The sequence below is a fragment of the Corvus hawaiiensis genome, chromosome Z, assembly GCF_020740725.1.
Source record: "Corvus hawaiiensis isolate bCorHaw1 chromosome Z, bCorHaw1.pri.cur, whole genome shotgun sequence".
Taxonomy (NCBI): Eukaryota; Metazoa; Chordata; class Aves; order Passeriformes; family Corvidae; genus Corvus; species Corvus hawaiiensis.
This window is the reverse complement of record NC_063255.1, coordinates 52,927,361-52,955,035: the sequence shown is the minus strand read 5'-3', so window position 1 is coordinate 52,955,035 and position 27,675 is coordinate 52,927,361. Positions and strand designations below refer to the sequence as shown.

The 27,675-nt window shown below is 40.5% G+C and overlaps 1 protein-coding gene across 2 annotated transcripts; it reads right to left on the bottom strand.

Moving 5' to 3' along the window:
- Window positions 1-823: 823 nt before the first annotated feature.
- Window positions 824-27,675, bottom strand: FAM189A2 (family with sequence similarity 189 member A2). 2 transcript variants are annotated; one of them, XM_048290882.1, is made up of 11 exons: window positions 27,364-27,675; window positions 24,845-24,901; window positions 15,504-15,614; window positions 13,948-14,076; window positions 13,040-13,147; window positions 12,803-12,921; window positions 9,589-9,718; window positions 8,931-9,003; window positions 4,679-4,828; window positions 2,651-2,937; window positions 824-1,519 (listed from the first exon to the last, which is right to left on the bottom strand). In XM_048290882.1, the coding sequence occupies exons 1-11, from the start codon at window positions 27,631-27,633 to the stop codon at window positions 1,313-1,315; spliced, it is 1,641 nt and encodes a 546-aa protein (XP_048146839.1). In that variant the 5' UTR covers window positions 27,634-27,675; the 3' UTR covers window positions 824-1,312. The 2 variants fall into 2 exon arrangements, with proteins under 2 accessions (XP_048146839.1, XP_048146840.1); XM_048290883.1 differs by having other exon boundaries at window positions 1,323-1,463.

The following is a 27,675-nucleotide window of genomic DNA, read 5'->3' as shown; positions in this document are numbered from 1 at the left end:
ACACAGAGGACAAGCAGAAACCGCCTGCCCCCGCCCCCCCGCACAGTTCCAGCACTCTGTAGTGCCTTGCAGGCTGAAGAAGTGATGCTGGTGACCTGTGGGGCCTGGCAGTGTCAGTGACAGGGCTGGGACTGTAATTTAAATAAATGTTCAGTACAGAAGCATATAGAGCAATCCTGACCTAAAATCATGGTATGTGAAGAGTCCATGTGATCCATGTGCCTGTTACCTGAGGAGGAGCAGGCCTGTGCTGTGCTGCTTTGTGCTGCTTCTACATCTGTACCTACAGGGATGTCCCTTAGCCACAGGATAAATTTAGATGGTTGATTATAAGAAAGGAGCCTGCAGGCAGCCCCAGTGGTACTCAAAATGGCAAATACCACCCAGCAGTACCTGTGTGTCCATGCCTTTGTCTAGAACTGCAGCAGTAAGGTCCCATGTGAACATCCCTTTTGTTTGACGGTAGAAGTGATGAATAGAGTTGTTTTCTAAGAAAATTTTTAATTAGTTCAAATTACCTAAATGGGGTAAAATGGATGGGATCTGCATAAGTTGTTGTGCCCTGCTTGATGCTGCACAATCTGGGGTTCCCAGCGTCTGAAGGAACATAGAATTAGCTATACTAGCTTCTTTCTTCATAGCACCTGTTCTAATAAACAGCATTTTGAATGGGACTATACCATGCCTTTCTTCCTGGGATGGTAACAAGCCAGCACCTCCTGTTGCAAAACACATGTGCTTTTGGGTTTGAATGTTGTTCTATCATTAAGACAAAAATAATGTTCTGCCATTAAGTGAGAAATTCACTGAGCCAAAAGAGCACTTCTTCAAGACAGTTTTTATTTTTAGTACAGTTTGCACAACAGCCTTCTTTTATAAAGAATAATTTTAGAATCCTGTACACCATTTTTTTACTAAATTACTTATCTGAAGGTCTGCACTTTACGACAGATTTTAATTTAAATCAAAGTACCAAAAATTTGCGAAGTTCTTCAATACTTCTTTTCACAGCTTCTTCCCCAATGATGATGTATCATACCCCACAGGTACACGTTGCCAAACTTCATGGAAATGCAGGACAAGATGTATCACAAGCAGATGAGTTGCAACTGAGAGCCCTAAAAGGTCAATCTTGCAATCTGCTAAATAGTTTTTTAGAATGATCATCCCCTTTGGAGTCTATGCATGACAGTATTAAAAAAGAAAGTGATTATTGACAAACCCATCCACCCACTTGCCAGAGATTATTTTCCTCTGCAGTATGTATATGTCTGACAGAGGTCCTCTGCTGAGGAATAACCAAAAAGCCAGCTCAAAGTACAGTTTCCCTGACAACACCAATAAGACTGTGAGGCCGTTCATGTTCTGCTCTTTGGCTTCTCCTCTCTGCCAACTGTTCTCCCTCTGTGGTGAAAGTACTCAGATCACCACAGCTCTCCAGGTACAGCAATCCAGGATGCAGTCTGAAAGGTAACACATGGACTCTCAATGACATGGCTTGCTGGGCAGGTGCCATCACCTTTAAAAAGAAAAAAAAAAATAGTTTAAATCAGTTTTGTTTTCAGGCTCTTCCATTAAAATAGTTTTTTACCCAACTAGGAAGAAGCTAGTTGTTGTGCTGTCTGTTATGTTTAAAGAATAATTTTAAAAGCTGTGAAAACCCTAGAATTTGCCAAGGAGGCATGGAAAAAGCAGTCCTAGTTGGGAAAAGGAATGGGGTAATTTTTTGTTTTGTTGTTGTTTGTGGGGTTTTTGGTTGGTTGGTTTGGTTTTCCCCCTCAAAGCTGCACAAGAATTCTCTCAGTCCAGCCTATGGCATATCTGGTATTGTTCAGAAGAAACCTAAATGTTGCTTCCTTGCAGAAGCCACTGAACTGTAAGAATGTTCAGGCTTATAGAATGTAAAGAATGTGTGATAAATTAAATTCTCATAAGGAATCTTTTTTCCTCCTGTTTCTGTCAAATTTGTCAAGGCTTTTGTTGCCTGAAGGCTATGGTGGGAAATCCCACTTTATTCACAGAGCCTAATGACACTGACGCGTTTTGCATGAGAACCCAAACCAAAACCAGTTGTCATAGCACATCACTTGTGCTATGCATGAATCAATTCATCTGCACAAATGGTCTGTAAGTTACCAAGACATTTGTCTGATGAAGTCTGCAGTGTCTGAAACTTCTGGATATTCATTCCATTGATGTAAACACGTATTTTCTATTTTCTGCTTTTCTTTAGTACTAGGTCTTATTTTTATCCTGGGAGCCAATCACAAAAAAAGTTGCTTCTAGTGGGTTTACATAAAAATTTCCTTGCCAGCCTCCATTCCTTCTGGTTTGTAATAGCAAATGCTTATAACATCTTCTCCCTCTCCCCTGCCAAACTCAGTGTAAAATGCTGTCATGTTATTTACAGTTCATGATTCCTCCACAGAAGACTGACTCAGTTTTTAAATACACATATACTCTGTCTTCTGGCTAATAAAGCAAGAAACGTCACAGCTTCTCACACACTCCCTACATGAAACTAAAGCACTGAAGGAAGCCAATTTGGTCGAAAAACTCTGACACACAGACTGGCAAATGTAAACCTACACTTCCAAACCAGGGGCAGTGGGTTTCCACATCACCTGATAAATACAAGTAATAAATCTACCTGCTCAAGGAAAGTGGCACTGGTGACAGCTTCTGCCATATGTTTCTCATCTGATTTTAAAACAGATTTGATATTTTCCACCAGGTCATGTATGTCTGGGCTCATGCTGCAGGAGGACTGCTCAAGGATCCACGCCACACGCCGTTTAGTGTCCATGTAAGACTTATAGTCTACCAGAGATTGAGGTCTTGCCCTCAAAGCTCTTGCTTTTGAACTCTTACGCAGGGTGACAGCATTCAGTGGATTTAAGTCATTGAGTGTTGCAGTTTCACAGCTGAGCACTGTCCCTGAAGACAAATGAAACAAAGCAAACAATCCACAAGGTTCACAGTATTCTGGAGATTTCACTCCTGATTCAATGAGGATGCAGTGCAGTTTAACCACGTAAAACTACGGTCTGGTATGGTCAGGGTGGTATGGAAGGCTCACTATTGGAATTACACAAAATGCCTGTAAAATAGTCATACATAGCTATGGTTGAGTGCATGTCACATGTCGAAGAGTCTGGAGGGACACTTTCCCTGTGGAAAGCTCTTTGTCATTTTGTGTACACTGGTTCCTTTCTCTTGTTTCTGATCTGAAGAGACCTGAAATGTGTGTTGAGTGTTTATGTAAACATAAAGGTAGAGGGCTTTTATGATCTCTCGTAAACTCTTTGTAACTTTTAGTTATTAGCAGTCAAGAGGACAAGTTATAAAATACTGAAAATAACTACCTGTCAAGCTGGAAGCTAGTAATACTACAAAGTGCAAATTCAATGGAAAAAGGAAAACAAACCCATATCAAATATTCAAAATTACCTTGCAAGGACTAAACAAAAGGCAATACAGAATCAATTTCACTGCCTTTCATCCAAATAAAAATTGACTGCCTTTGGTGTAAACAAGTTATCAGATTTTGACCCCATTAAAATGAAAAAAAAACCTAAAAAAACCAAAACTGCACCTATAGATTGTACAAGAAGCACTTTAATGTTGGCTTCATACCAAAAATTGCCAGGAGGAGATGCAAAACTTCCCAGCAAGAAGAGCAACTTCCATTGTTGCAGTAAGTTCTCTTCCTGCAGCACTCATGACTAACTCTCAGATCTACTGCTGAACAGACCTAACCTCACTAACACTGAGCCTAAAGCTTCCAAATGCTTCTGACAAGGAGCCTCTCTACAGCAGAAACACTCTGCTTTCACAGCTGTGAATAGGCTGTGTCATGTAACTATTGCTTCAGCAGCAGATTCTCTGGGCTGCTGTGGTCTAAGTTGATAAGAGGAGAAGAGAAAGCATATGATACAGCAGGGCCATGAAAACATTCCACCAAAACAGCAAGTGTAATCCACATAGGCATGCTCCCAGTATCCAGAGTAAATGGCTGTTACTAACATGCCCCATTGGCACTTATATTTTGAGTGCTAGAATGTATCAGCAGCTACTGTGGGAATTCCAGTATCCTCTAGTGAAAACTTCCAAGACCCCTGACTGGTGCGTGTTTCAAGACAGCCAGCAGTACCACGGACTCTGTAGTCACATTAGCAGTTTTCCCACAGCAACAGAATTAGATCACTAACACCAAAGCAGTTTCATCAACTCTCCACTATGGGTTGTATTGAGTTTTTGGGTTTTTTTTTTTTTTGATGGTATGAGAATTGAGAAAAGGGGAGCAAATTTATAGGCTAATACCAAATCCCCAAGCCAATTTTGCTTTAAATGTCTCACATTGACAACTGCACTTTCAAGATCTTAGATGTCAATGCACTGAGAAATCCTGTGTGCTCTCCCTCCACATTTTCCACCACCCCTCCCTCCTACCCAGGCCTGGCTACAGACCCTGTTCCTAGATGTGAAAACATAAAGAGCAGCAAGACTAAGGAGTTAGGTGGAGAAGGCTTGGCAAAGCAAAAACTACTGTAATGTAGGTACTCTGTTGGGAGACAGCAGCTGATTTCTGCAGGTACTAGGTTCAAGGTACCAAACTTCTGAAGAGTATTCTTTTAAAGAGCCATTACACAATCACTGACAGAGAAAAGGGAGTCACCTTGAGGCAGCTGGCAGTGCAGAAGCACAGGGTCACTTTTAGATCGTTTCCGCAAGGGATTGAAGGCTCTGCTGTTCATTCCTGCAGGCACACAGCTGGCATTTGAAGGGGAAAGACTCACTCTGCTGGAAGGCTCCTGAGTTTCTTCAGCTGGATAATCAGGAACAGAAAAGTAAAAGTAGTCAAAATAAAGCAAATCTGTAGAAGCTGTTATTAGACGCTGATTTTTTTCCCCATCCCACCTGCAAATCTGTAATGACTGGACACAAAAGTCTAGAGGTGCACGTATGTGCGCACAGACCCACATATACTGAACAAAAACCTGTACAGCCTTATGCAACTGGAGTAGCAAAAGACTACAGTCTAGTTCAGCCTAGAACAAAAATCACCTATAACTACTTGGTCAGAGAGAAGAGAGCTACAGCTTTACTGGAGAAAAACTAAATCTCACAGAGCCTCAAATCTTCCTCTTATAAGCAGCTGTACCAAGATATGACAGCATACGGCCAGAGACGTTGGTCACCTTTTGCAATTAGGTAGCTCGTAAATCAGTCACCAGTCCCTAAAAAGGAGTTAAAATCTTTACTTAAGTATTTTCCTGGATTCTTGTGATATGTTATATCCTTCCCACTCCTCCTTTTCCTAAGAGTGAAATTATATGCTGCAATTTAATGAACAGGACAGGACAAAGCTCCATACATTTCTCACTAGGCTTGGTTCTGTACCTCCATCTGATGGCACCTGGCATATTACAGAAAACAATTTTCTGGCTCATGCAGGAGTTAAAAAATTTGTAGTGGATTGCCCCTGCCTGGATGGCAGGCACCCACCACAGCCATTCTATCACTCCCCTCTGCAACTGGACAGGGGAGAAAAAATACAATGAAAGGCTCATGACTTGAAATATAGACAGGGAGAGATCACTCATCAATTACCATCACGGGCAAAACAGACTCAGCTCAGGGATATTAGCTGAATTTATCAAAAAACAAGCAGGATAATGAGAAGTAAAACAAATCTTAAAAACACCTTCCCCAAACCCTCCCCTGGGCTCTATCTGCTGCCCTGCAGCGGTGCAGGAATGTGGGTTATGGTCAGTTCATGACACGTTGTTTCTGCTGCTGCTCAGTGAGGGGGTCCTTCCTCTGCTCCAGCATGGGGTTCCTCCCACAGGAGATAGTTCTCCAGGAATTTTTCCAGTGTCAGTCCATTCCACAGGCAACAGTTCTACCTAAAATGCTGCACACACTCGGTGTGTTACTTTGGAGAAGTTGTTTGTTTGGTACTTTTAAAAAATTCTGAACAGATTAATGAACTGATTTCATGATCTTATGATAATTCTTAATAATGTTTCAGATCTCATTTTTCTTAATAATGTCAGTGTTTCAGAGAGATAATTGTCTTAAGGTGGTGTGTACTGGAAATGCATACACCTAGTTTGTGATGATACAGAGCATCTACTAAGCATTTCCTGCCACCAGCAAAAGGTTGTGATGCCATGATGAGTTTTTGCCTTTTTTATATACCTTTTATATACCCTTTTATATAGCTTTTATGTATCCCCAGTGCTTTCAGCATGCATACTTGTAATTCCTTAGGCCTGATAACTTAGGATAGTCCTAAGATTCCATTAAGCCAGGAGACCAAACATCCTGGAGGCCTGGCAGTTGGAGGCCAGAAAGTCCTACGCTATCCTGAGAAACCAAGGTCTTCCCTAGAACACATCCTGTAAACTAAGATAGGCCCATCCAGGGGAGAATTCCTCAGGATGGGGAGATATCACGCTATTCATTTAAGCTTCTCATTGGGGAATCTTTGATAGATATGCTAATTTGCAAGGCCTATATATTGTATACGTGATCTATCGTGTGTGCATTTCGGCGCATTCCACCTGGACAAAGTGCAGGTGCACCTTAAGGATCCTTAAATAAATACTGAGGTAAAAACCCCTTTTCCCTTAAACCATGTTTGGTTCTTAATTTTAAGACCAGGGAAAGGCAACAGTTGCATGCCTGCCTACCTCAGTCAGCAGGGAAAGTCCCATTCTGCTTGACAGGAGTGATTATGAAGTCAGTAAAACAATTTTAGCTGGCATAAAGAATCTTAGAGCTCCTCCTGCAGCCAGCAGTCAGGACTCCCCTGGCTCTGCTGGCAGAGTAGTGTGCAGCTTTAACTTCTGTTGGGAGCTATCCTCAGTTGATCAGCCCTGATGATGCCAAGGGAATCACAGCATCACATACAAATGCCCTGGCATGACAGCCTGCCAGCAAAAACCGAAAGTTCAAGTTTTATTTATAGACTGCTACACTGCGCCAGCTGAGACAGCCCATAGACTACCTCTACCACAATTCCAGCTAAGTCCCCATTTTGTATTTCCCTCCTGCTGTGTGCCCAGCAGGCAGCTCAGTCCCTCACAGTCACTCACTCTTCCCCAGTGACATGGGGAGGAGAATTGGAAGGACAAACCTGGCAGAATTAGTGGGCTTGAGATAAGGACAGCCAGAGGTGGGGAGAAAAAAACCCAGCAAACTCAAAGGAAAACAAGCAATCATCCACCACTAACTGACTGGTGCCCAGGCAGTCCCTGAACAATGACAATGCTGAAGAACTCCCCCCAGGTCCCAAATCCAAACCAGCACAACAGGCTGCTATGAAGAAAATTAACTCCATTCCAGCCAGATGCAGTACATCTCCTCAGATTTAAATAAAGGAAGAGATACTACTTAGTGTATTTCTTTTTCTTAAATTTTAGGGAGCCTTTTATCTAGAAGAAGCAGCATTAATTTTTTTTTTAAGAGGCTCACCTTCTTTTTTTATCCAAATTTAACAGGCAGACTAATAATTAAGCATCTCTTTACAGACCTCTTTATTAAAAAAAATACTGGACAAACCAGTTAAAATGATGGAGAGGAGGGTACAGTTTGCCATACATGCTCAGGTAGGTCTAATTCTTGCAAAGGAAGTTTTTAAATACAAATGCCTCAAACAATGTCTCATCAGAGCCTTTTTTAAAACAAAATAAAACTAAACAGAAGAGAGACTTTCCTGACTGTCCTTCACTGCAGGTGCATTTTCTATGCTATTTCTTTCTTGTTTCCCTTTCTCATAACTTTAAGCAAGTCACACCACGTACCCTTGTTTGATAACCTAGTCTTGTCTGAGCTCAAGAAGCTCAGAGAAAGCAACAGGATTTTTACCAGTAAGAAAGCTTTGACAAAGAAATCCAGAGGAGCTGTAGCTAGTGTCTGGTTATCACACCTGGTAAGACACCAGAAGCATCCAAGTGCTTGTTTTCAGAGGTTTCAGGCAGACTGTCAGAGTTTAAGGGGACTTTGACAGAGCTGACATTTGGCTAAAGTCTGATTTTACACAAACTCTTTTTTTCCTCTGACTCCACATAATAGGAACAATTTCAACTGATGCAGTTCAAATCAAAGTTTTTTTCTAGTTTGATAAGTAGGTTGGGAAAAGACAGGCCACAATCAAATAAAATTTTTATAAAATAAAAATAAATAATTAATAAATAAATAATTAATTTCAGGCTTTTCCCTGGCCCCAGCCTTCTCTCTCTTGTGGTGTGAATATTGCACACGAGACAATCTTGCCACAATGGTCAAGTTCAAACAAAAATTGGAACACATTTTCATGGGCTGTACTGGAAAAGCTGGAAGCTGATAAAGCACACATTGCAACAAACATAAGGCAAAAAACAACTTGGAACCATAGGTATGGTTTTCTAAAACAGGGCAGATCAAATCTTGATGTGGTGTCTAAGAGTAATTTAGCTATCTCCTGTACCAGGATGCAGAAATTATTAAGCAATTCCTCCAGTCCAAGCTGGATAATGGAGTAATTCCCAGTTTAGCTCCACACAGTATAGCATTATTCTATCCTTTTCCTGGTTTTACAGCAGCAAAATGTTAACAGGCACCAACACATACACTAAACAAGTGGAAGCACTGGAGCTGGACATCTTCTCTTGCAAAATATGGATATAGTGTCAAAAACTAATTGTAGGTTACTAAAAAGGAAATATATGTTTCTTTTTGTATCGTATGTGACAACAACTTTTTATGTTTGTAAACATTTTCAATACTAATCCTTGTTCCCACTGCCCAAAACAATCATGATTCTGTGTCTCTGGCTTGCAGTATGGTGTCTGTCTTTCAAAGAACTAATAATGCTGCTGCTACATTAAGTTGTGTGTGTTGGATAGAACATTCTAGAACAAACTTTAAAATGTACTTTTTACCTTGAGAGGACTGCCTGTCAGTTACTTCCCCTGAATCAACATCTTCCATGCCATTTATTTGAGGTGCGCCTCCCTGGAATAAAATGCAAAAGTTGAAAAATCATAAGTCACCATCTTTCTCTGGCATTTCCCTAAGAACTGCAACATCCACCTTAGAAATTGAACACTTTTTTTTAACTGCACAGAGACTGTGTGATATGAGTTTAATTCCATGGCAAAATCATGGCCAGTGAATGTCTAATATTAATGTTCATCATCCAAATCAGTCAATTTTATCCTACCCAGTGTTTTCTGGGAAAAAGTACCCATCTTTTGAAAACACCAGTAAAAAGGGATGGCCAGTGATGGCAAAACCTTGACCTAGTCCCCCATGGGAGGAGTGCAGGTACATAAGTGAAGTAAAGCAAGGAGGTCTTTTAGAATAACCAGGAACAGGTGTACTCCACATTGCTCTTTGCTCCTTCTCTCATGCCTGGGCAGTTTTCCAACTGGAGAAAACTTTTCAGTTCTAGAGGTAAGTGATTAATTAAACTCTTCAGCGAAATTTACATTTGTAATCAAATGTATCCTCCTGACTTACACTTACCATGCTTCAGTGCAACCTTTCCCTTACAGTAGAAAAAAACCAAATCAGACTTTAAACTCCAATGGCCCCTACCTGCTCAGAGCTGTTTGAGCTCCATGCAGTTTCATAAGGTGGAGGTGGGTCCAGACGGCAGAACACTTCAACCCCTTTGATTCGTGTTCCATAAATATAGGGCAGTGAAATCATGTCAGAGACAAGTGTGCTGCAATAAATAACACGGAGCAAATCTGTCAGTAAGGCTTTCCAGCTGCAGAAAAAACACCTTCTGCTACCAAACTCCACTGGCTTTTCTGTGCCAGTTCAGATGTTGGGATCTAAGTCACAGATAATGGACTCGCCAAGGTCTGCAAGACATTGTCTCGGAAGATGGCAGGGAACTGCTCCTTAGGATGTGCCTCTCCAGTGTGTTCCCCAGAGTTCAAACATCTTTGGGCAGTACTGGGCCTAGGAACTCATTTCAGTTTTACTTCAGAGATTCAGTTTTGTTACAAAAGATTGAAATACAGGTTGTCATTCAAAATGTGACAGCCTAGCTCTGAGTTCTGTGAACCACTGAGTTCTTAATTATAACCTAAATTCAAGATACTTCTGATCTGATGTTTTATATTCAGATACAGCTGCACAGAAAAAGCCAGATTCAAAGTAAAGGCTGTTTTTGTGATGATGCAGAAATATTACGGTTGATTGATTCACAAAGGCTTGCATGAGGCAAATGCACCTCATGGCTGACCTTACTCCTCAGTTTCCAAGGAGCTCTCTGAAACACAGCAGAAATCCCAAAGACCTTTTGCTGCAACATCCTTCTCTTAGGAGATAGCTCTGAGAAGGAAGAAAACAGAACAATTCCTTGAGAAACCTTAATTTTGATAAACATATATTTACATTACCCCAGGAACACTGTAACAAAGTGTGGTGGTCAACAGCAGAACTGGCAAGAAGACCTTGCCCATACAATCCTCAGAGAAGTCTGTGACTCAAAACATCTCAATTCTGCTCTGGTTTGTTTGGGGTCTTTTTAACATTTTAGTTGCTGATTTGGTGCTGAGGCAGGAACCTCAAGCAACACACAGAAACCCACATTTTGCTCTCTGGACTTCAGTCAGGTTTACGGATATCACTAGTGGATGCAAGGCAAGTCCTCCCTCCCAGAATTTAGGGCTTCTCTGGACACTGGCTGCAGGGAACAAAGATGACTGTGAAAATTTTTTTCTCGCAAGCTCAGAGGAAAGGGTAGAATGATGGAAATACCTATGGAAGACTGCTTTCACAGACAGGAAAAGAATAAAACTTTCAAAATGAGAACCTGGAAGCCCTCTAATGAAAGGCTCCTGTGAAGGCAATGGAGGTAATGCATGGAGAAATCTGAGGAAAGGAAAGCAGGTATTTTGATAGCTGGTCATTGTCTTTTTTAGCCTTAAAAATGGGGAAAATAGAACACATTAAATTAGTTTTTAACTACCATCTATTTCACCTGTTCCAAAAGGCTTCAGAATAATTTTGGAGTACAATGGAGATAGATGCTCCATTGACGTTACTTCTTCACATTTTCCTAGTATGTTCACGCTGAACTTACATTCAACATAAGCCACAAAATTACACACATTTTGAATCTTAGTTTTGTTTTTAAACATGCCTGATCTGGCCTATCCAGTTCAGTCACACCTTGATAATTAATGCTATGTCCAACAATTACGTTAAAACTTATTACAGAACATGCAACTAGAAGAGCATTCCCTTGAGTCCCTTAATTACAAAAGTCATTTCCAGGATGTACCCAAACAATACTTTAAACTGAACAGAGGTATATTTCTAGGCCCTAGGCAATCGGTTTGCTGCCCTACATGCATCACCTCCTCCCTTAAATGTATGTGTCTGTGACAATTCCACAGAATCACAGAATATCCTGAGTTGGAAGGGACCCACAAGGAACAAAGTCCAACTCCTGGCAAACTTCGCATTTTGTTTTTCACCTGGAAACTCAGCTCTGTTTATGTTGTGCCAGCCCTGAAAAATAATGTAATTGCTATTTTTTAATGTATGAAATAAGAAGAGCAGAGGTAGGAATTGACCAGACATTGTAGTGCTAGTTTGGGTTTTGCCTGCCATTAAATAAGACAAATGTAAAGGTTTCCTACAAGTAGAAGAGCAAACCAATTGGCTTTGATAGCTGGGCCTCTGACTTTTCAATTTAAAGAGTGGCAGAAAATGCCTACCCACTCCAAACATGTCCTTGGAACCAATTTTGATGACTGTGGTGTTTCCCTTTTCAGGGCATGTATCTGTCTTGGAGTTTGCAGATGGGGGCTCACCTCCCTGGATGTGGTTCCGGTCACACCCCCGTGCACACAAAGCTTGGGATGCAGGGACCACCGAGCTCAGCACAGAAAGCCAGGGCACAGGTGCTACACAGAGCTCAGGACACAGTCTGGGAGGAAGAAGTGTGGGGAGGCTGACTGAGAAATGGACACATCCCATCTCAGCCACTCTGCAGGATCCAGCCTGGGCTGAGTCATAATTACTCATCTTCCAAAAACAGAAATTACGCCTGCCTGTTGCTTTAACTTCTGCACTGCTGTACAACTACCCAGAACACCCTGAAACAAGTAGCCTGACTTCAGAAATATGTCATCTTCACTTAAATGTTACTATCAACAAGTTTAGGTATCTACTCAATTTTAGACACACAGCAAAAAGGAGGAATTTTAAAGAAGAGTCACACAGTCTGCTTGAGCATTGTAATACTTTATGCATAAATATTGTACGTTCAGAACAGAATAATGCAGCCCCACCTGAGTCATAAAGCCAACCTGCAAGTTACTTTGAAGAGCATATAGCCACCTGTAGGGTTAAGGGATTACTTGGCCAAGCAGTGCAGTCAAAACATACCCTTCAGTCAGCCCTAGCAGCCTAAGAGGGAGAAGGGGAATGACTCTGGCAGGAAGGTCCATGGGGGAACACCACTCACGGTCTCTGGCTGTGTCTGGCTTCTCATTGCTGCCCAGAACTGCTCCTGACAGCATCGTGTAAGTTTTCAGCTGTGTCAAGCAGCAGTATTTCTCTTACCTAGAAATGGTTCCTACAGAATCTAAACCCAAACCCACAAAACTTTACCCGTTACCCACACTGTATTTATGCTGTCTTCAAACAAATGTGCTTTTTCTTCTTTTTTTTTTTCAATCCCCCTAAAATCACAAACCTTTTTCATCAGAGAAAATAGTCTTAAAAAAAAAGATTAGGCAGTGTTTTGAAAGACACTAAAAGAAAGGAAGAGAGTGCACAGTTTTACCTGTTACTTGTTTGTGGAGTACAAGAATTAAGAGTTGCAAAATAGGAGGGAGGTGGGACAGGTGGGACAAAATCATCGGGATCCAAAATGTGATCTTGGTCTTCAATCTGAGATTCGTCCTAATCAAACAAAACTTCTGTTAAAACCCTTCTGACCTATAAATACTGCTGAACTGTGTAATCTATTAATACTGTTTGCAACACTCTTTATGGCAGGCAATGCCTTGTGCTCACTTACTATGCAGGATCTTCTTGATGCAAGTATCTGTAAGTAATGCAGGGCAGCTGCTAAGAAGCAGACTGTGGCAGTGACAGCATTCAGGACACTAAGAGCTAAGAGAACTTTCTGAAGAACATGAAGATTATTAAAATTAAAAAATTAAATAATGGTATCTCTAAATGTAAAAACAGTAATAATAACAAATAATAATAATAATAATAATAATAATAATAATAGTAACAAAATAAACAAAACTAAAACAAATAGAGAAAACACAGGGATGACCATTGCAATTACTTCTAAGAAATGTATGGGATGAAGTCTTCAGCACAATCTCCAAGACGAGTAATTTGCAAAAGTTCATTTTACACTATTTATTGTCCTGACAGAGAGATCCAGAAGGGTTTAATACAGCTCAGATGTGATTTATCCATCTATTCATCCAAGAATTATAACCTTCCTCAAAACTTTTCTGTGGGAAATCCAGATTCAACATGATCACCATTAAAGAAATGTCAAAGTTCTTTTATATTTGAAGATGGTGTTGGTTGGGTGTTTTATTTTAGCAGTTTGTAAGCCAAGAAGGGCTGAGAAGTGCAAAAGTCCAATGAAGGCGTCAAATCATTAGCTAAAATTTACATCATATTTACCCCTGTAATCTTGTCTGGATTCAACTGTAGTTTTGGTTGCACTAAGCACAAAAAAGGGGCAAGAACTGCTTATTGGCTCAGCAGTGCACTGGTCAAAACCCAGACATGAAAAAAACTCCCCACATGTTACAGAACCATGAAGAGCTTCTGACTAGTGTGGAAGACCAGAAAAACAACAGAATTTTCCCCAGTAAACATGGCAATCACTTCAGCTCTGCACTGCTGCACGAGCACCAACACTATAAAAGCAGTGCTACTGCTGCGTGCGCAGGGTACCTTGAGAAGAAGGTGAGCAGCACTGCATGACTTCACATGGTATAGCTTCAATACAGCCTCTACTTCTGTGCATTCAGTGAGATGAAGTTCTTCACAGCAGAAACAAATCTTGTTCTCATCCATATTCATCTTTAAGAAACAAAACTCTACTTATAATTTGTTTTATGCAGTATTTTTACCTGTATAATATAGAACCTGTGTCCTAAACTAAACCCATGACCACAGAGCAGGAAATACAGAATCATAAAATTGAACAGTTTGGTATGCCAATGATTCCTGCATTATAAAGCTGCATTATACACGCTCCTTATTTGAGAGAAAGCATTATGGCTAATGCATTAACACATTTACAATTGTTAGTATATTGTTGTAATCATAGTTGCACTGATTACTAAGCCATTTTATTATCTATGCTCCTTCCAATGCATAGCAGCCTAGAAATTATTTCTCTGCCTGTTGTGTAAACCACTCTATATGAACTGTACACATTTTCTTTGGTTCACGAATATATCTTGCATTCCTGTGGATGGAATGAAACACACAACTATCATTTCAACCCAGTCAAATCGTTAATAGCCATATCTGTACACCACTGTTTGTAACTTCCCCTTTCAAATTAATCTTGTCATCTTAGTTTTCGAAGTAGAAATTCAATGTTTCCATATCTAGAAATAATTGGCGTTTTAGCTGTCAAACTCTAGAGTCACAATGTTGACACTCTTCCACCTACAGAAGCCACCCTACAAAATAATTAATGATTTCAGGAATGTCTTTTTGCTGTACCCTGTACTTCCAACCACAGACAGCTCAGAAACTCCGGCAACATTTGACCACCTCATCTGGGATATCATTATAAATTCTCAGTGTGGCTTTGGTATAGTGATACTGGGTGAATCTAGATTGCCAAAGGTTTATAATCTCAGACTCTCACTGCAGTACACCCACTGGCATGCCAAGGAACCAACAATAGCTTTCCTGAAGAAATAAATGAATGAAAATAGATATTCAAAGATCTTTTCATTAACCCACAAAGTTCTTCAAGCTTTTACACACAAGTAATCATCACCAAGTGACCCTGTATTGTATCCTTAAATTTCAATTACTCCACATTTTCCAGTTCTAAATAGTGATTCTTCTATTTCTCATGACAGCCACTTGAGAAAAATCTTTGCATTCTGCCCTGTCTTGTACAGATTGCTTCTTCCTCAAGTAGAAGTGTTCTGAAAAGCTAGAATGATTTAATCTACCTTATTTTTTTCCTCACATCTTCTGCTGTAAGGTATCAACACAAATGGTCCTCACTAAGTGAGGCAAAAGAGGAAGAACGATCCCATCCACAGATTACAACAGACTGAACATTTTGTAGGTAGCTCACCATTACCCGCCATTGCTCAGGCTTTTTCCAACAGTTTGTATTTGTTACATTACTACAAAAATCCTTTATGCTAGTTCTTAAATTACTTGCAACTCTGCATCAGGATACTTTGTGATCTCAGCACAGCAAGCTAATATGCCATAATGAGAAGAAATCAATGTAAATCAGTATGTGTGCTCACCAAATCGCATCTGGGTACCCCAGACACAAATTGAATGCCTTGACATCCTAGTATTAATCCAGTCAAGTTCAGCAGAACACAGATCATAGACAGCAGAATAAACAGGTTAACCTGGAACAGCAAAACAAAGTTAACTGCAGTAGGCACAGGAACCCAACCCAAGGAACTCATGACAATGCAAATCCCACTCACAAACTGGGAATGCTGGGAATGACACTCGGCTTCTTTTTCAAAACTGCCCATGACTTCAGGGCCCCAAGGTGTCTTAACCTATTCCCAAAAACCTTTGTCTTCTCTCTCTTTATTCTGAACTAGTTATGCAGAAATAAAATATATGCAACTATTGAAAATGTCAGTAACAATAGATCAAGCAACTAAAGGCTCTTCTGGAGTGCAAAGTATGATCTGCAAGTCACCCAACTTCCACTGTGTGCCATACTCTTCCACCGGGTTTAGCTCTCAACACACTCAGAACAGTAAAGAAACCTGAAGAGGAAGAAACATCTTAAGCCAACATTCACTCTGCACAGGATTTCCAGAATTACTTTGCAGCACAAATAAATAAAAAATATTTGTCCCAGTACAGTGAGGACGAAAACACTTTAAGAGAGTTTAGCTATATGATAATATTTCCTCCTGGCTACTAAAACCAAAATATTTGTAAATCAGATAATACTTTCAGATTTATAAGTCACCTGAAATCGAGCAATGACAAGAGTAACAAAATACCTGAAAAAAGGACAAGCAGAAGCAGTAGATAAAATTATGTCTTGCTTTGACCTATGCCCTTACAATCTGCATACACAACACTGGATATGGATTTTGAACATACGAAAGGACTACCCCTGTCTCTGTTCATACAGGCAAAAATATTCTTTACTTCAGGAGAAAATGCTATGGGTAAGACTACTACTTCAGAGAAAAATAAAAATAAGATTCCTCCTTTAAGCATTCAATCCTACAAAGCAAGTACCTATTCTTAATGTCCTAAAGAATCTTCGTTAATAACAATCTGCTCACTCATATTTCTTTGTATCAAAATGGTTCGAATTACAAAAGCAGGACATAACAAAAAAACAGAGGAAGAGAAGGACACTATGAGGGACATGAATCCAGCTTTACAGGAGATCCAGCAACAAGGACTTCCTAAACATGTGAAGAATAACACCATGGCCTTCCAAATAAATTTAGCCGATGTACCATGGTTAGCTGCCTGGAATCTGAACCAGAAATAGGTAACAGCTGTTGCACAAATTATGTTCCCATTTTCTGAGGTTCAGGGAAATAATCACCCAGGAATGGACAAGAGCCAAAGTGCATTACTCTGCAAGCTAAATTCCTCATTACAACATTACTACTCATTACTAGTTTGACCATAACATTATTCCATAAGGTAGATTTTAACCCCAAAAACCCCAATAATTGAAGTAGTTATTACTAAATCTCCAAAGAGGACTGGGACATCTTTGTGTTAGACATACTAAGAACAAAATAATTTATTAATTATTAGAAGAAGAGTATTTTTTCCTAGCTTTGTACTAATACAAAACCACAGATAAGACGGTCTTAGTTCTAGAAAGCACTCTGAGCGTCATTTGTTTTTCCATACAAACACCGGATCTCATGATTTTTTTAAAATTAACTCCCTGCTCAGCACATAAATGAATCAAACCCATTTCTTACGCTTTTATCTAAATCATCTCAGTTACTCTTTTGACAAAAACTACTTTGAGAAAAAGAAAATTGGTACACATGGGTATTGCGTATAAAGAAAACTTTTTAAGTGGGTTCAACACAGGGCACTGACAATTAGAAATTAACCAGTTTTGCAATTGAAATAGAAGCTGTTTCAACATAAGACATCTTTATAGCACAAATCTCATTAAATTATATTAAGAAAAACAAGAGGTGTATCTGTCCTTTTTCAACTGATGAACAAATGGAGAAAAGACGTTACGTGGCCAAAGTAAAGAAAGATTAAAAAGAAAAAAAGCAGAAAATTCACATTTAAGTTGTCTCCTTTGGTACAGAAGCTGCAACAGAAATTCTGCCTGCCTACAGCTATAAAAAAGTTACAGTTAAAATACAGACCTTCAATTCAAAATTTGAAAAACAACAAAAAAATTACAAATATTTTTCTTAAAGATGTCAGAAATCAAAGAACAAAGAGGAAGAGAAGGAACATTATCGTAAATATGCAAAACAAGTATGATAATTTCTGCATTTATGTTCTAATAAATTCTACTATGAGTAATTATAATCTTGATCTGATTTTTATTATATGTATAGCGTATTTTTGACTGAATAATCCAATATTCAGAAAATCCTGCCAAATGAGCAGAAGATAAGAATAATTCCTCTACATACAATCTAAAACACTACCATGATCTGAACCATAACCACAAAATTCTCTACCACATATCTGACAATGGAAAATACATTGTACTTGACTGTCAAGAGAAAAAATCCTTTTTCTTTCTGCTCCATCACTGGTCAGCATTTTTACACAATCACTGAGATTGGAAGGGACCTCTTGAGACCATCCAAATCCAATCTCCCGTTCAAGCAGGTGGCACAACAAGGGGGTTGGAACCATAACATCCCTTCCAACCTAGACCATTCTATGATTTTATGACCTATAGCAAGCTGTTGAATATAATATTCAGTTGGTTTTGACTGTCTCTACAGGCAACCTACACCAGTTTTTGGCTATCATAACAGTAAAGAAGTCATCCTTCATGTTCAGATGGAATTTCCTATTTTCTCAGTTGTGCTAACAGCCTCTTGTCCTGCCAGTGAGTGCTACGGAGAAAGGTCCAGCTCCCTACTGTTCGTTCCCTCCCATCAGCTATTTACAGAGATGCAGGAGATTCCCATTGAGCCTTCTCTTCTCCAGGCTGAGCAACCACAGATTTCACATCTCTCCAGGTGTGGGAAGGATCACATCCCTCGACCTGTTGCCAAGTCTCTGCCTAATCCAGCCCAGGACACCACTTTGCCACAAAGAGCACTTTGCTGTCTCATGGACAGTTTGTTGTCCACTAGGATCCCCAGGTTTTTCTCTGCAGAGCTGCTCTCCACCAAACTGTTCCCTATTGTGTACTAGGGGAATTTCCCTATACAGGCAGGACTCTGCATTCCCCACGGTTGAACTTCAGGAGATTCAGTGCATTTCTTCAGCCTGTCCTGGTCCTTCTGAACGGCAATATTTAGAGTATCAGCCATTCCTCCCAGTTTTGCACCGCCTGTGAACTTGCTGAGAGTGCACGCAGATCTACTGTGCGGAGCATTCACTTCAGTAGTACTGGCCCCAGTTTCCACCCTTTGGGCTCAACACTGCTGACTGGCCCTCAGCTGGCTCGGCTTTTGCCACTGATCACAACCCTCTTAGCTCAGCCGTTCAGCCACTCACTGTCCAATCAAACATGTATTCTGTCAGCTTATTTTGTTACAAATACTCTCCTGCAGATGCAAATTTAAACATCAACAGTCAATTAAACAGGGGTTACACTTTATCCCAGTGACAGAAGATCCTACCCAGAGGAGAGACGTACTTCACAACTTAGAAAAAAACAGAGAAAAGCAAACATGGTATTTTAAAAGCCTAAACAGAGGTAACAGGTCTTAACTGCAGTTATAAAAATGGAAACAACTCAAATTATGGCTTTAGCTTGGCTCACAGCTTCATCTTCAGAGCACTAGATACACATGGACTGTGAACAGCTGCAGAAAGCCGTGAAGAATCTTCATATGAATTAAACTACACAAAAGCAAAGTGTATTCTATTAATTTGCTAATGTCTTACATGTATGATCTCTTCCAGGTAAAAAAGTATCATCATGCCCTTTGAGGACTCCAAGGAAGAATAAAATTGCATAGTAAAGCTCTGGCACTATCTTTCATTCTGCAAGGGGAAGCTGCTTGTTGTGCTGCTGCTGCTGCCACTGAAGCAAGTATCTAATGTCAGAGAGGAACTGCCTTCACTTGAATATGCACACGCAGGACTGATGCCCAAGCAGGCACTTAAAGGAAAGAAGAAACAGTTGTTTCACAATCATCAACTCTTATATCCGTTTACAGCCTACATACATACTTTATAAATATCCTGTAGAAAAAAGTAAGTCAGTTTATTAAGTGTCCATATGCACAGCAGCAGTGTGAAAATTAAAACTCACGGGACCTTACTAGATTTTTGGCAGTTGTGAGAGCTTTTTATTGTACCATATGGAGACCCACAATACAACTGTCAACAAAGGAAGGCCCCACAAGAAAAGGCTACTTAATTAATTTAATTTTAAAAGTCACATATTTCAAAAGCAGAATTAAAACACCTCAGGTATGAGAGAAAAGCTTTTGCAGCATAAAAATGGCTATAAGCCTCTAATGGCTTTTCATACTCTCAAACTTAAAAGCATACTTCTATTTGCTTATACTGACTTTAAAACCTTTGTGTAATTACCGCTTCTTGACTTAATGCTGGAGTCCTAAATGTGAGCATACAGGTTAACACTGAACTATTTCACTTCCAACATCCAGGGAAAAAAGATACTACTACAGTAATTCTCACAACTTAAATGACTGCTTATTATAAAATACATGGCTAGGGAGACACTGTTTTTCCGGGTTAGGGACATGATATGCAGCTTCTGTTCACAGTGTTTTATACTGTTGCTAGCAGAGCTAAAATTTAAGAATGTCACCAGAACTACGTGTCTTGGTCTATACATTAAATTTTGGCTAAATTCATGAAAATCTGTCAAGGTGCAGATATCATAGCAGCAATCAGCCCTAAGAAATCTTTATTTAAAGTCTTCCAGGACATACTTTTCTTTGCACAAAAAATTTCAATTAAATACAAGGTTTACCACAAATTAATTCTTCAAAAATTTTCAAGGTTACAAATAAAGGCTGAATTTCATAAACTTTTCTGTTTTCAATGTAATATCTGTAAATATTTTTCATAAACCAAAAACATTAACACTTTTAACTTAAAAGTGTTTCAAATAAAATTTTCAAATGCTTATGTTACCACACTGTAAAACATGAGAAGAATCGGACTGAATGACTCATGCTGCATATGCAACTATGACTTTTCTGTCAAACCCCTCAAAGCTTTACATGAAAACAGATAACATTTATGAACACAAAAGCTGCCATGCTAGCAAACAACAAAAGCATGCAGTGCTTGATGTAGCTGAAAGCCAGAGTTGCATTCAACCAGCCTGTATGTGTTCTGTTGAGTTCTCGATCCCATGCATTTTGCAGGTACCAAACTGCTCCGCAGTTCTTGAAGCTGCAGCAGTTGAACTCTGCACAGTACAACAGGCTGGTGTCTTGTTGGATGCTGGCACTCCTTTCCCTTTCATTCGATCACAGCTAAGTCTCCTTTTAGCAAGGAGAGCACCAGGCAGAGAGATGCTTAACTTGAAGTCTTTGTTTCAGTTGGTGAAAAAAACCCAAAACCAGAAACAAGCACAACCAGAGAATCACCTAAAAAGCACTCTACAGAATTGCAACTAATTTGTACACGACTGAAAGGAAAGGATGCTTCAATAGCTAAGGGCTTCTGCATTCAGCAAAGCATGTTCAGCACCTGGCAACTCCTGGGAATGCAACATAAAGTCAGATTAGTCCAGACTGACATACAAGTAAGGACAGAAGCTATTAACAGCAAGCATGACCTGTCAAAGATGTGAGCTGCCCTCAAAACATACACAATCAAACTAACAATGGAGAACTGATGTACTTTCTGAAAAAATTTAGGTTCCTTCAGTTAAAAATAAGATTTAAAGCTGTGTGAAAGGAAGGAGCTTAGGAGCAGAGAGGAAGGAACCAGGTTCTATGCATGGAAGCCCAGAAAGGTTCAGAGTCAATACCCAAGTAACTTGGAGGGGTAGGTGGTGGTGGTGAGTTTCCCTTTCCCCATTAATACATTTGGGCAGTCCTGAAGAAGAAGTAACATAGGATTATAACATCTCCAAGATCATCAAGTCCAGTGTTAAGCCAGCATTACCTCAAACTAAAATCAGCTTCAAAGCACAAGCATTAAAAACTGACTTCCAAAACTGATTGACAACAGATATTGAGAACAGAAATTCCTCAGACACCTAAAACCAAGGAAGGATTTCAGAATCTGGACTTCTCAGCATCTGTACTGCTCAAGGCTAGGCCTCCCTTGCAAAAATGTCCTTCAAAAGATATGACTGTAGCTTGATTTTGCCTTGCAGTACCCTGTCTCTCAGATGTATTATTTATTTAGTATCGTCCCACACTGCTAATGTAGCTGTGAAACAGCGCAGGTGGCAAAACCCAAATGTTGCTCTCCATTTTATTTACTAAAAGGTCTTATCACAGCCATCCCTCTTCATGGCTGTTTTTTCACAGATGGTGCTACTAAAGGTACACTACATCTGTAACCAATGTGTTTCCTTTCCTTCCTCCCCTCCAAGGGGAAAACAAGAGTGGCTGAAACCATCCCAAGCTCCTTTTTCACAGCACTGCAGCCCTGTGCTTTCTGCAAGCATCAGCAGCACCAGAATCTTGCTGTCACAGAAAAAAAAACAACACTCTGGCTGTTTTTCTCCATGACCAAGGCCTTGGATTGAAGTGGCAGCCATAGGACAGCCTGACCCTTCACAAAAACCCAAACACAGATAGTGAGAAACCATCACTGGGAGTGCTAAGGCCTTACATAAGGAGTTAAAAGGGGAGGACAGTCACAACTGAAAAAAGGATATGTTTTAGTTCTGAATGAGTTTTTTAGTTTTACTTATGAATGTCATAATTGTAAGTCATGACTGTGTAATGATTCTCATTGCTGAGACCTTTAGGAAGCTTGCTTTTACAATTCATGTAATTGTGTATTCTTCATAACTCCCTAGAGAAAATGTTCAAGTTACTAGAGGGTAGACAAAATAGATATTTGCCCAACATAAATATGCTCACAGAAACTAACAACCTGTCCTTGACAGACTGTAGATAGTTTAAGGCATGATTTCCTTACCCTCATGAAGAGTTTAATGTTAATTTTTTTTTTTTCCACATAGAATAGAATATTTCAGTTGGAAGGGACCCACAACAATCATCTAGTTCAACTGCCTGACCACTTCAGGGCTCACCAAAAATCAAAGCCCTGTGTTAAGCGCATTGTCCAAATGCCTCTTAAACACTGACAGCTTGGGGCATCAACCACCTCTCTATGACCCTGTTCCAGCATTTGACTGTTCTTTCATCAGAAATGCTTCCCAGTGTCAAGGCTGAGCTAATCTGGCTAGAAAAAATGAAACTTCTATAGAACACACATACAAATAAGAAAAAAACCCCAAACAATTTCACAGAATCACATAATCATAGAATAATTATGGCTGTAAGAGAGCTCAGGAAAACTCCTGTGTGTTCTCCTATTCAAAAGCAGGGTCAGCTATGAAACCATGGCAGGCTGCTCAGGGCTTCAATCAATTTCACATCAGAAACTTTCCCGTCTGCCGCACAGTATCCCAGGGCCATCTCCTTCAGCATGTGACCATTCTAAAGATAATTTGATATAAAAGAAAGAATAAGAGGAGTTTGGTGCTTTCTATTTTAGTAAAATTAGGAAAGGAAAATAAAATTTATACAAAGGAGAATGTTAAAGAGTGAAAGAGCAACAACAGACAAAAGGAAACAACAGCAACAACATGCTACAGGAACACCACAGAACACAGGCAATACCAACACAGGAGTACTGCGCAAGCCTTAGGCAGTTTGAGACTGATAGCATGTACACTTATCTGGATAAAAATACGGCCCTTCCAGACTGGGAGTCTCTAACACCAGGCTCCTCTCTATATCCACAAAACTCCTAAAAAATTTGCTTGTGTTAACCAATGCACACTGAGAAATGACAATGCATGTTGGGGGTGCTGGTCAACAGCCAGCTGAACACAAGCCAGCAGTGTGCCCAGGTGGCCAAGAAGGCCAATGGCATCCTGGCCTGTATCAAGAACAGCATGGCCAGCAGGACCTGGGCAGCGATCACGCACCTGTACTGGGCGCTGGGGAGGCCACACCCCAAGTCTGTGTTCAGTTCTGGGCCCTTCACTTTAAAAAGGACGTTGAGGGGCTGGAGTGTGTCCAGCGAAGGGCAACGAGGCTCCTGAAAGAACTGAAGAACATCTCTCGTGAGGGACACCTGAGGGAGCTGGGGTTGTTTAGTCTCAAGGAGGCTCAGGGGGGGCCCCACTGCTTTTTGCAACTCCCTGAAAGGAGGCTGTGGTGAGGTGGGGGGCCCGTGTCCGCAACTGTGCCTGCTGTGAGAGGACAAGAGGAAATGGCCTTAAGCTGAGACATGGGAGATTCAGATAAGATATTAGAAAAAGCTTTTTTGCTGTTAGGGTGGTCATGCATTGGAATAGGTTGCCCAGGGAGGTGGTGGAGTCACTGTCCCTGAAGGTGTTCAAGAGGCTTCTGGATCTGGCACTGGATGATGTGGTTTAGGGGTTTAGGGCAGTTCTGTGTTGACAGTCGGACTTGATGATCTCAAATATCTCTTCCAACCTCGGTGAACCTATGATTCCATCCACAGCTCACACATCTAATCCTTGGTACTCCTCACCGATACCCATGTGGATCGCAAAGAAGTGGTGCATAAAATGAAACAACTGCCTTGGCCTGGAAAAAGTCTTCAGAAATGACAGTAAGGCAAAAAATTCCAAACAAGTAAACAAAAAACCCCAAATCAACCAACGAAACTAAAAAACTCCCTAAACCCACACACAAAAGCAACTCCAAAACTTTTTTCAAATCCCAACTCTGAGACATTAAGAGCCACACAGCTTCAGATTCCACTTACAAGCAGAAACAGCTTACACACCCTGCACATCAATCTACTTCTCTCACAGCAATGCAGTGTCAACTGTAAATGAAACTAGCACTGGATCCTACTGTATGGTGTTAAGTTAGCTCTCAAACCCATTGTCAGAAACTAAAACACTACAACTAAGCTAAGATTTAGAACCATCCCCTTCATTTCAGTTCAAGCTGCACTGCCTCAGAGAACTAAATTACTTATTCTAAGCCAGCATTTTCTTATACATACAAAAACATAAAACCTGCTCTTTACATAACATTAACAATTCTTCCAGACACTTCTTGCCCTTACTGGGGACTTCATTCATGCACGAAAGAATATGGCCTTTCATGGTCTTTGACTTCTCTATTAATAATTAAAATTCTACCATTTGAAAAGAAAGATTCAACATTACTTTTTTAAAAGAAGAAAGAGGTGATTATTTTTTTACCAATGACTATTAAATTAGGATCATTTTTATATAATTTCCTTACAAACTTTAATCCATACCTACCAAAAGCATCATTGGCCTCTTCCATGTTGTTAGCCCTAAGATTCCACATAAGATTGCCTACAATAGCAAAAAACATAGTGTCACCAAAAAGCAAAAGTTCAAAAAAATGCCATTTACATGGTTTTTATTACTCTTCTGATGAAAGGTACTTTGGAACACTACAGCAATGTTGGGAAGATACAAAGACACACTTTAAAGCAGAGAATACCTGTGCTGATTGGGTTCTTCGCTCCTAAGAACATCCTGTGAAATAACAACCAAATTAAATCTGCTCGTTTCTTATTTTTTCCTCCCAGAAAAAAAGCATGGGGACAAGTAGTATGTCAGCAACTCCAACCTCCATGTTTGCCTTAAATAATTGCTTTCAGCCAATTGAGTACTTGTTCTCTGCAATATGGCTAGGCAAATCTAAAACCTGTCTCTTTCTTCCTCTCCCTCACTTACCACCTCAACACTTCATTAAATTCCTACTTCTTGCTTTCTGACTTCTGACCATTTCAGTGAACCAAAAACCCAGAGCATGAACCCTACCAAAATCAATAAAGAGCACTAGAACTACCTCCCTGAAATTATTTGCTATTTAATCAGATGAATGCCAGCATCAGCATGAGGAAAAAAGTTAAAATAAAAAGCACAGCCTTCTGCTACAGCAGTTGTTAGACCAAACTTGCTGAATCACAGAACCGAACCCTATGATTCTCTTTTTACCTTACAGGGCAAAACAATTAAGGAATGATAAAGAATTGCCATAGAACTGAAAACAAACAGCATACCCGAATACCCTCTCACAGAAGAATGGGAACCCTATAAAGACAGGTAAATCAGTTTCTCAGCACGTCCCATAAATCAGCAGATATACTTTTAACTCACAGGACTTAGTGACTAAGCCAGTTGACACCAAGCTCCTACACTAAAAAGAAACAGGAAGACTGGAACAAGCAGGAAGTCATCCACTAGTATTTTTAATAAATCCCTTCTGTAACTTCATTCACTTGACATGATCAATCTAATCTAGCGTAACGTGCATATATGACTTGGCCAAAATACCTACTGATATCATCACTGGTGTTGCAAAACCACATACATAACTGCAGTTTCATAACAAAGTATTTTTTGAATTCTCTGACTACAAAATGGACACACGATTTTATAACAAAGCACATTAATACTGATGTAAGTAGCTTTTTTCTTTCCCTAAGTACAACAACTTTATTTCATTGCATCTGTTAAACATAAAAAAAGAAAGTCTTTCTCAAAGTTTTCCTGACTTGCCCCTCACAAGTCAGAATGTCTCATCTTTAATGAAAAGAAAACCAAACCAAAAAGCACCTGACCAGACACATCAATCCTAGCTTTTAATGGCATCTGCTTTTCTAGGTTGCTTCTGGGCTAAAATTTTCACTTATATTTTTACACCCAAAAGGTATTAGGTAACTTTCCTGAGAGTACTATTGTTTCAGAAATACAGTTAAAAAACCCCAAACAAAACCAACACCCCTCTTGATTATTGAAGATACTGAGTACCTCTATCTTATATGTGCAATTTTAAAGCGTTTTAAAAGCACAAGCATGGTTCTGTGTGCAGAATTCAAAGAAAGTCCGTAAGTTACATATATTAAACTTCTTTTAACCTAGAGTAAGAAAGAAAAAAAAAAAAAAAAAGAAAGATCATAACAGAGATATCAAACACAGACGTTTGGATGGTCTGGATTACTCCTCAGCCCCCAAGGATTGTGTACTTACAGGGATGAACACTGCACTATACAGATAAACAGGCACTACTTGATCCCCAAACTATTGCACTGAGCACATTTCCACAGGTGGTGAACAACACTGGCAATTTAATTTAAATGTTTAAAGTGAGGGATAAGCTGATGCTGTTACACAGGCAGCAGAGGCTGAGCGTTCCAGTCGAGAACACGACCTGCTGATTGCTGGAGGGCCCACAAACTGGGACCAATCAACCTGACTCTCCGACATTTACTAACTTCTGCTTACTAGTGTCTAGCTTCGGCAATAAAAACTCTTGTATATATGAAGCTGTGGTTTAAAGAAGGGCCCAACAGGAGATGGAATAACTTCTTTCAGCACTCCTTACTAAACTCTCTTAAGTCCATCCATTTTTTTTCCCCAGGAACATTGCTGATTTATCTCTACATTATGCCTACGAGTAAAGGCACAAAGCACAAAAGCAATATGCTACATCTACATACACAACGACTTTTGAAAATCCTATTTCTGATCGCGCAAAAACACCGAGTATCTTTTTTTTTTTTTTTTTTTTTTCAGAAAAAATGCACGTCAGGAAATAAATCCCCTATTAGTTTGTCTCTACGTTTATTACCCCGTTGGTGACAAACGGAGGTACACATCAGCGAAAAGCCGTTACCCGCAGGCTGTTTCCACGTAATCGCGGAGGAGCGGGATCACGCATCCCTCGGGACAGCGAACACCGCAGGTCCCGCGCACGCACGGCCGGACCCCAGCACGGCGTGTCCCTGCCCGCGGCCGTCACTTACCGAGGAGCCGGCCCAGAGGGGACACGCGCTCTTCACCTGCGGGGCGCTGCTCAGCCACAGCGCCCCGAAGCTCAGCGCCACCAGGGCGCAGCCCAGGCCGGTCTGCAGCAGCCCCAGCCCGAGCAGCGGGCGGGCGGGCAGCGCAGCCAGCGGGGACGGGCGGCGGCGCGGCGGCGCAAGGCCGGCGGCCGCGGCGGACAGAGAGCCCGACGCCGCCTGGGGCAGCGGGACGAGTCCCTGGAGGGGGCAGCAGGAGCCCGGCAGCACCATCGGTGACGACGAGGGGGGCTCCGACGGCGGCTCTCGGCGGGC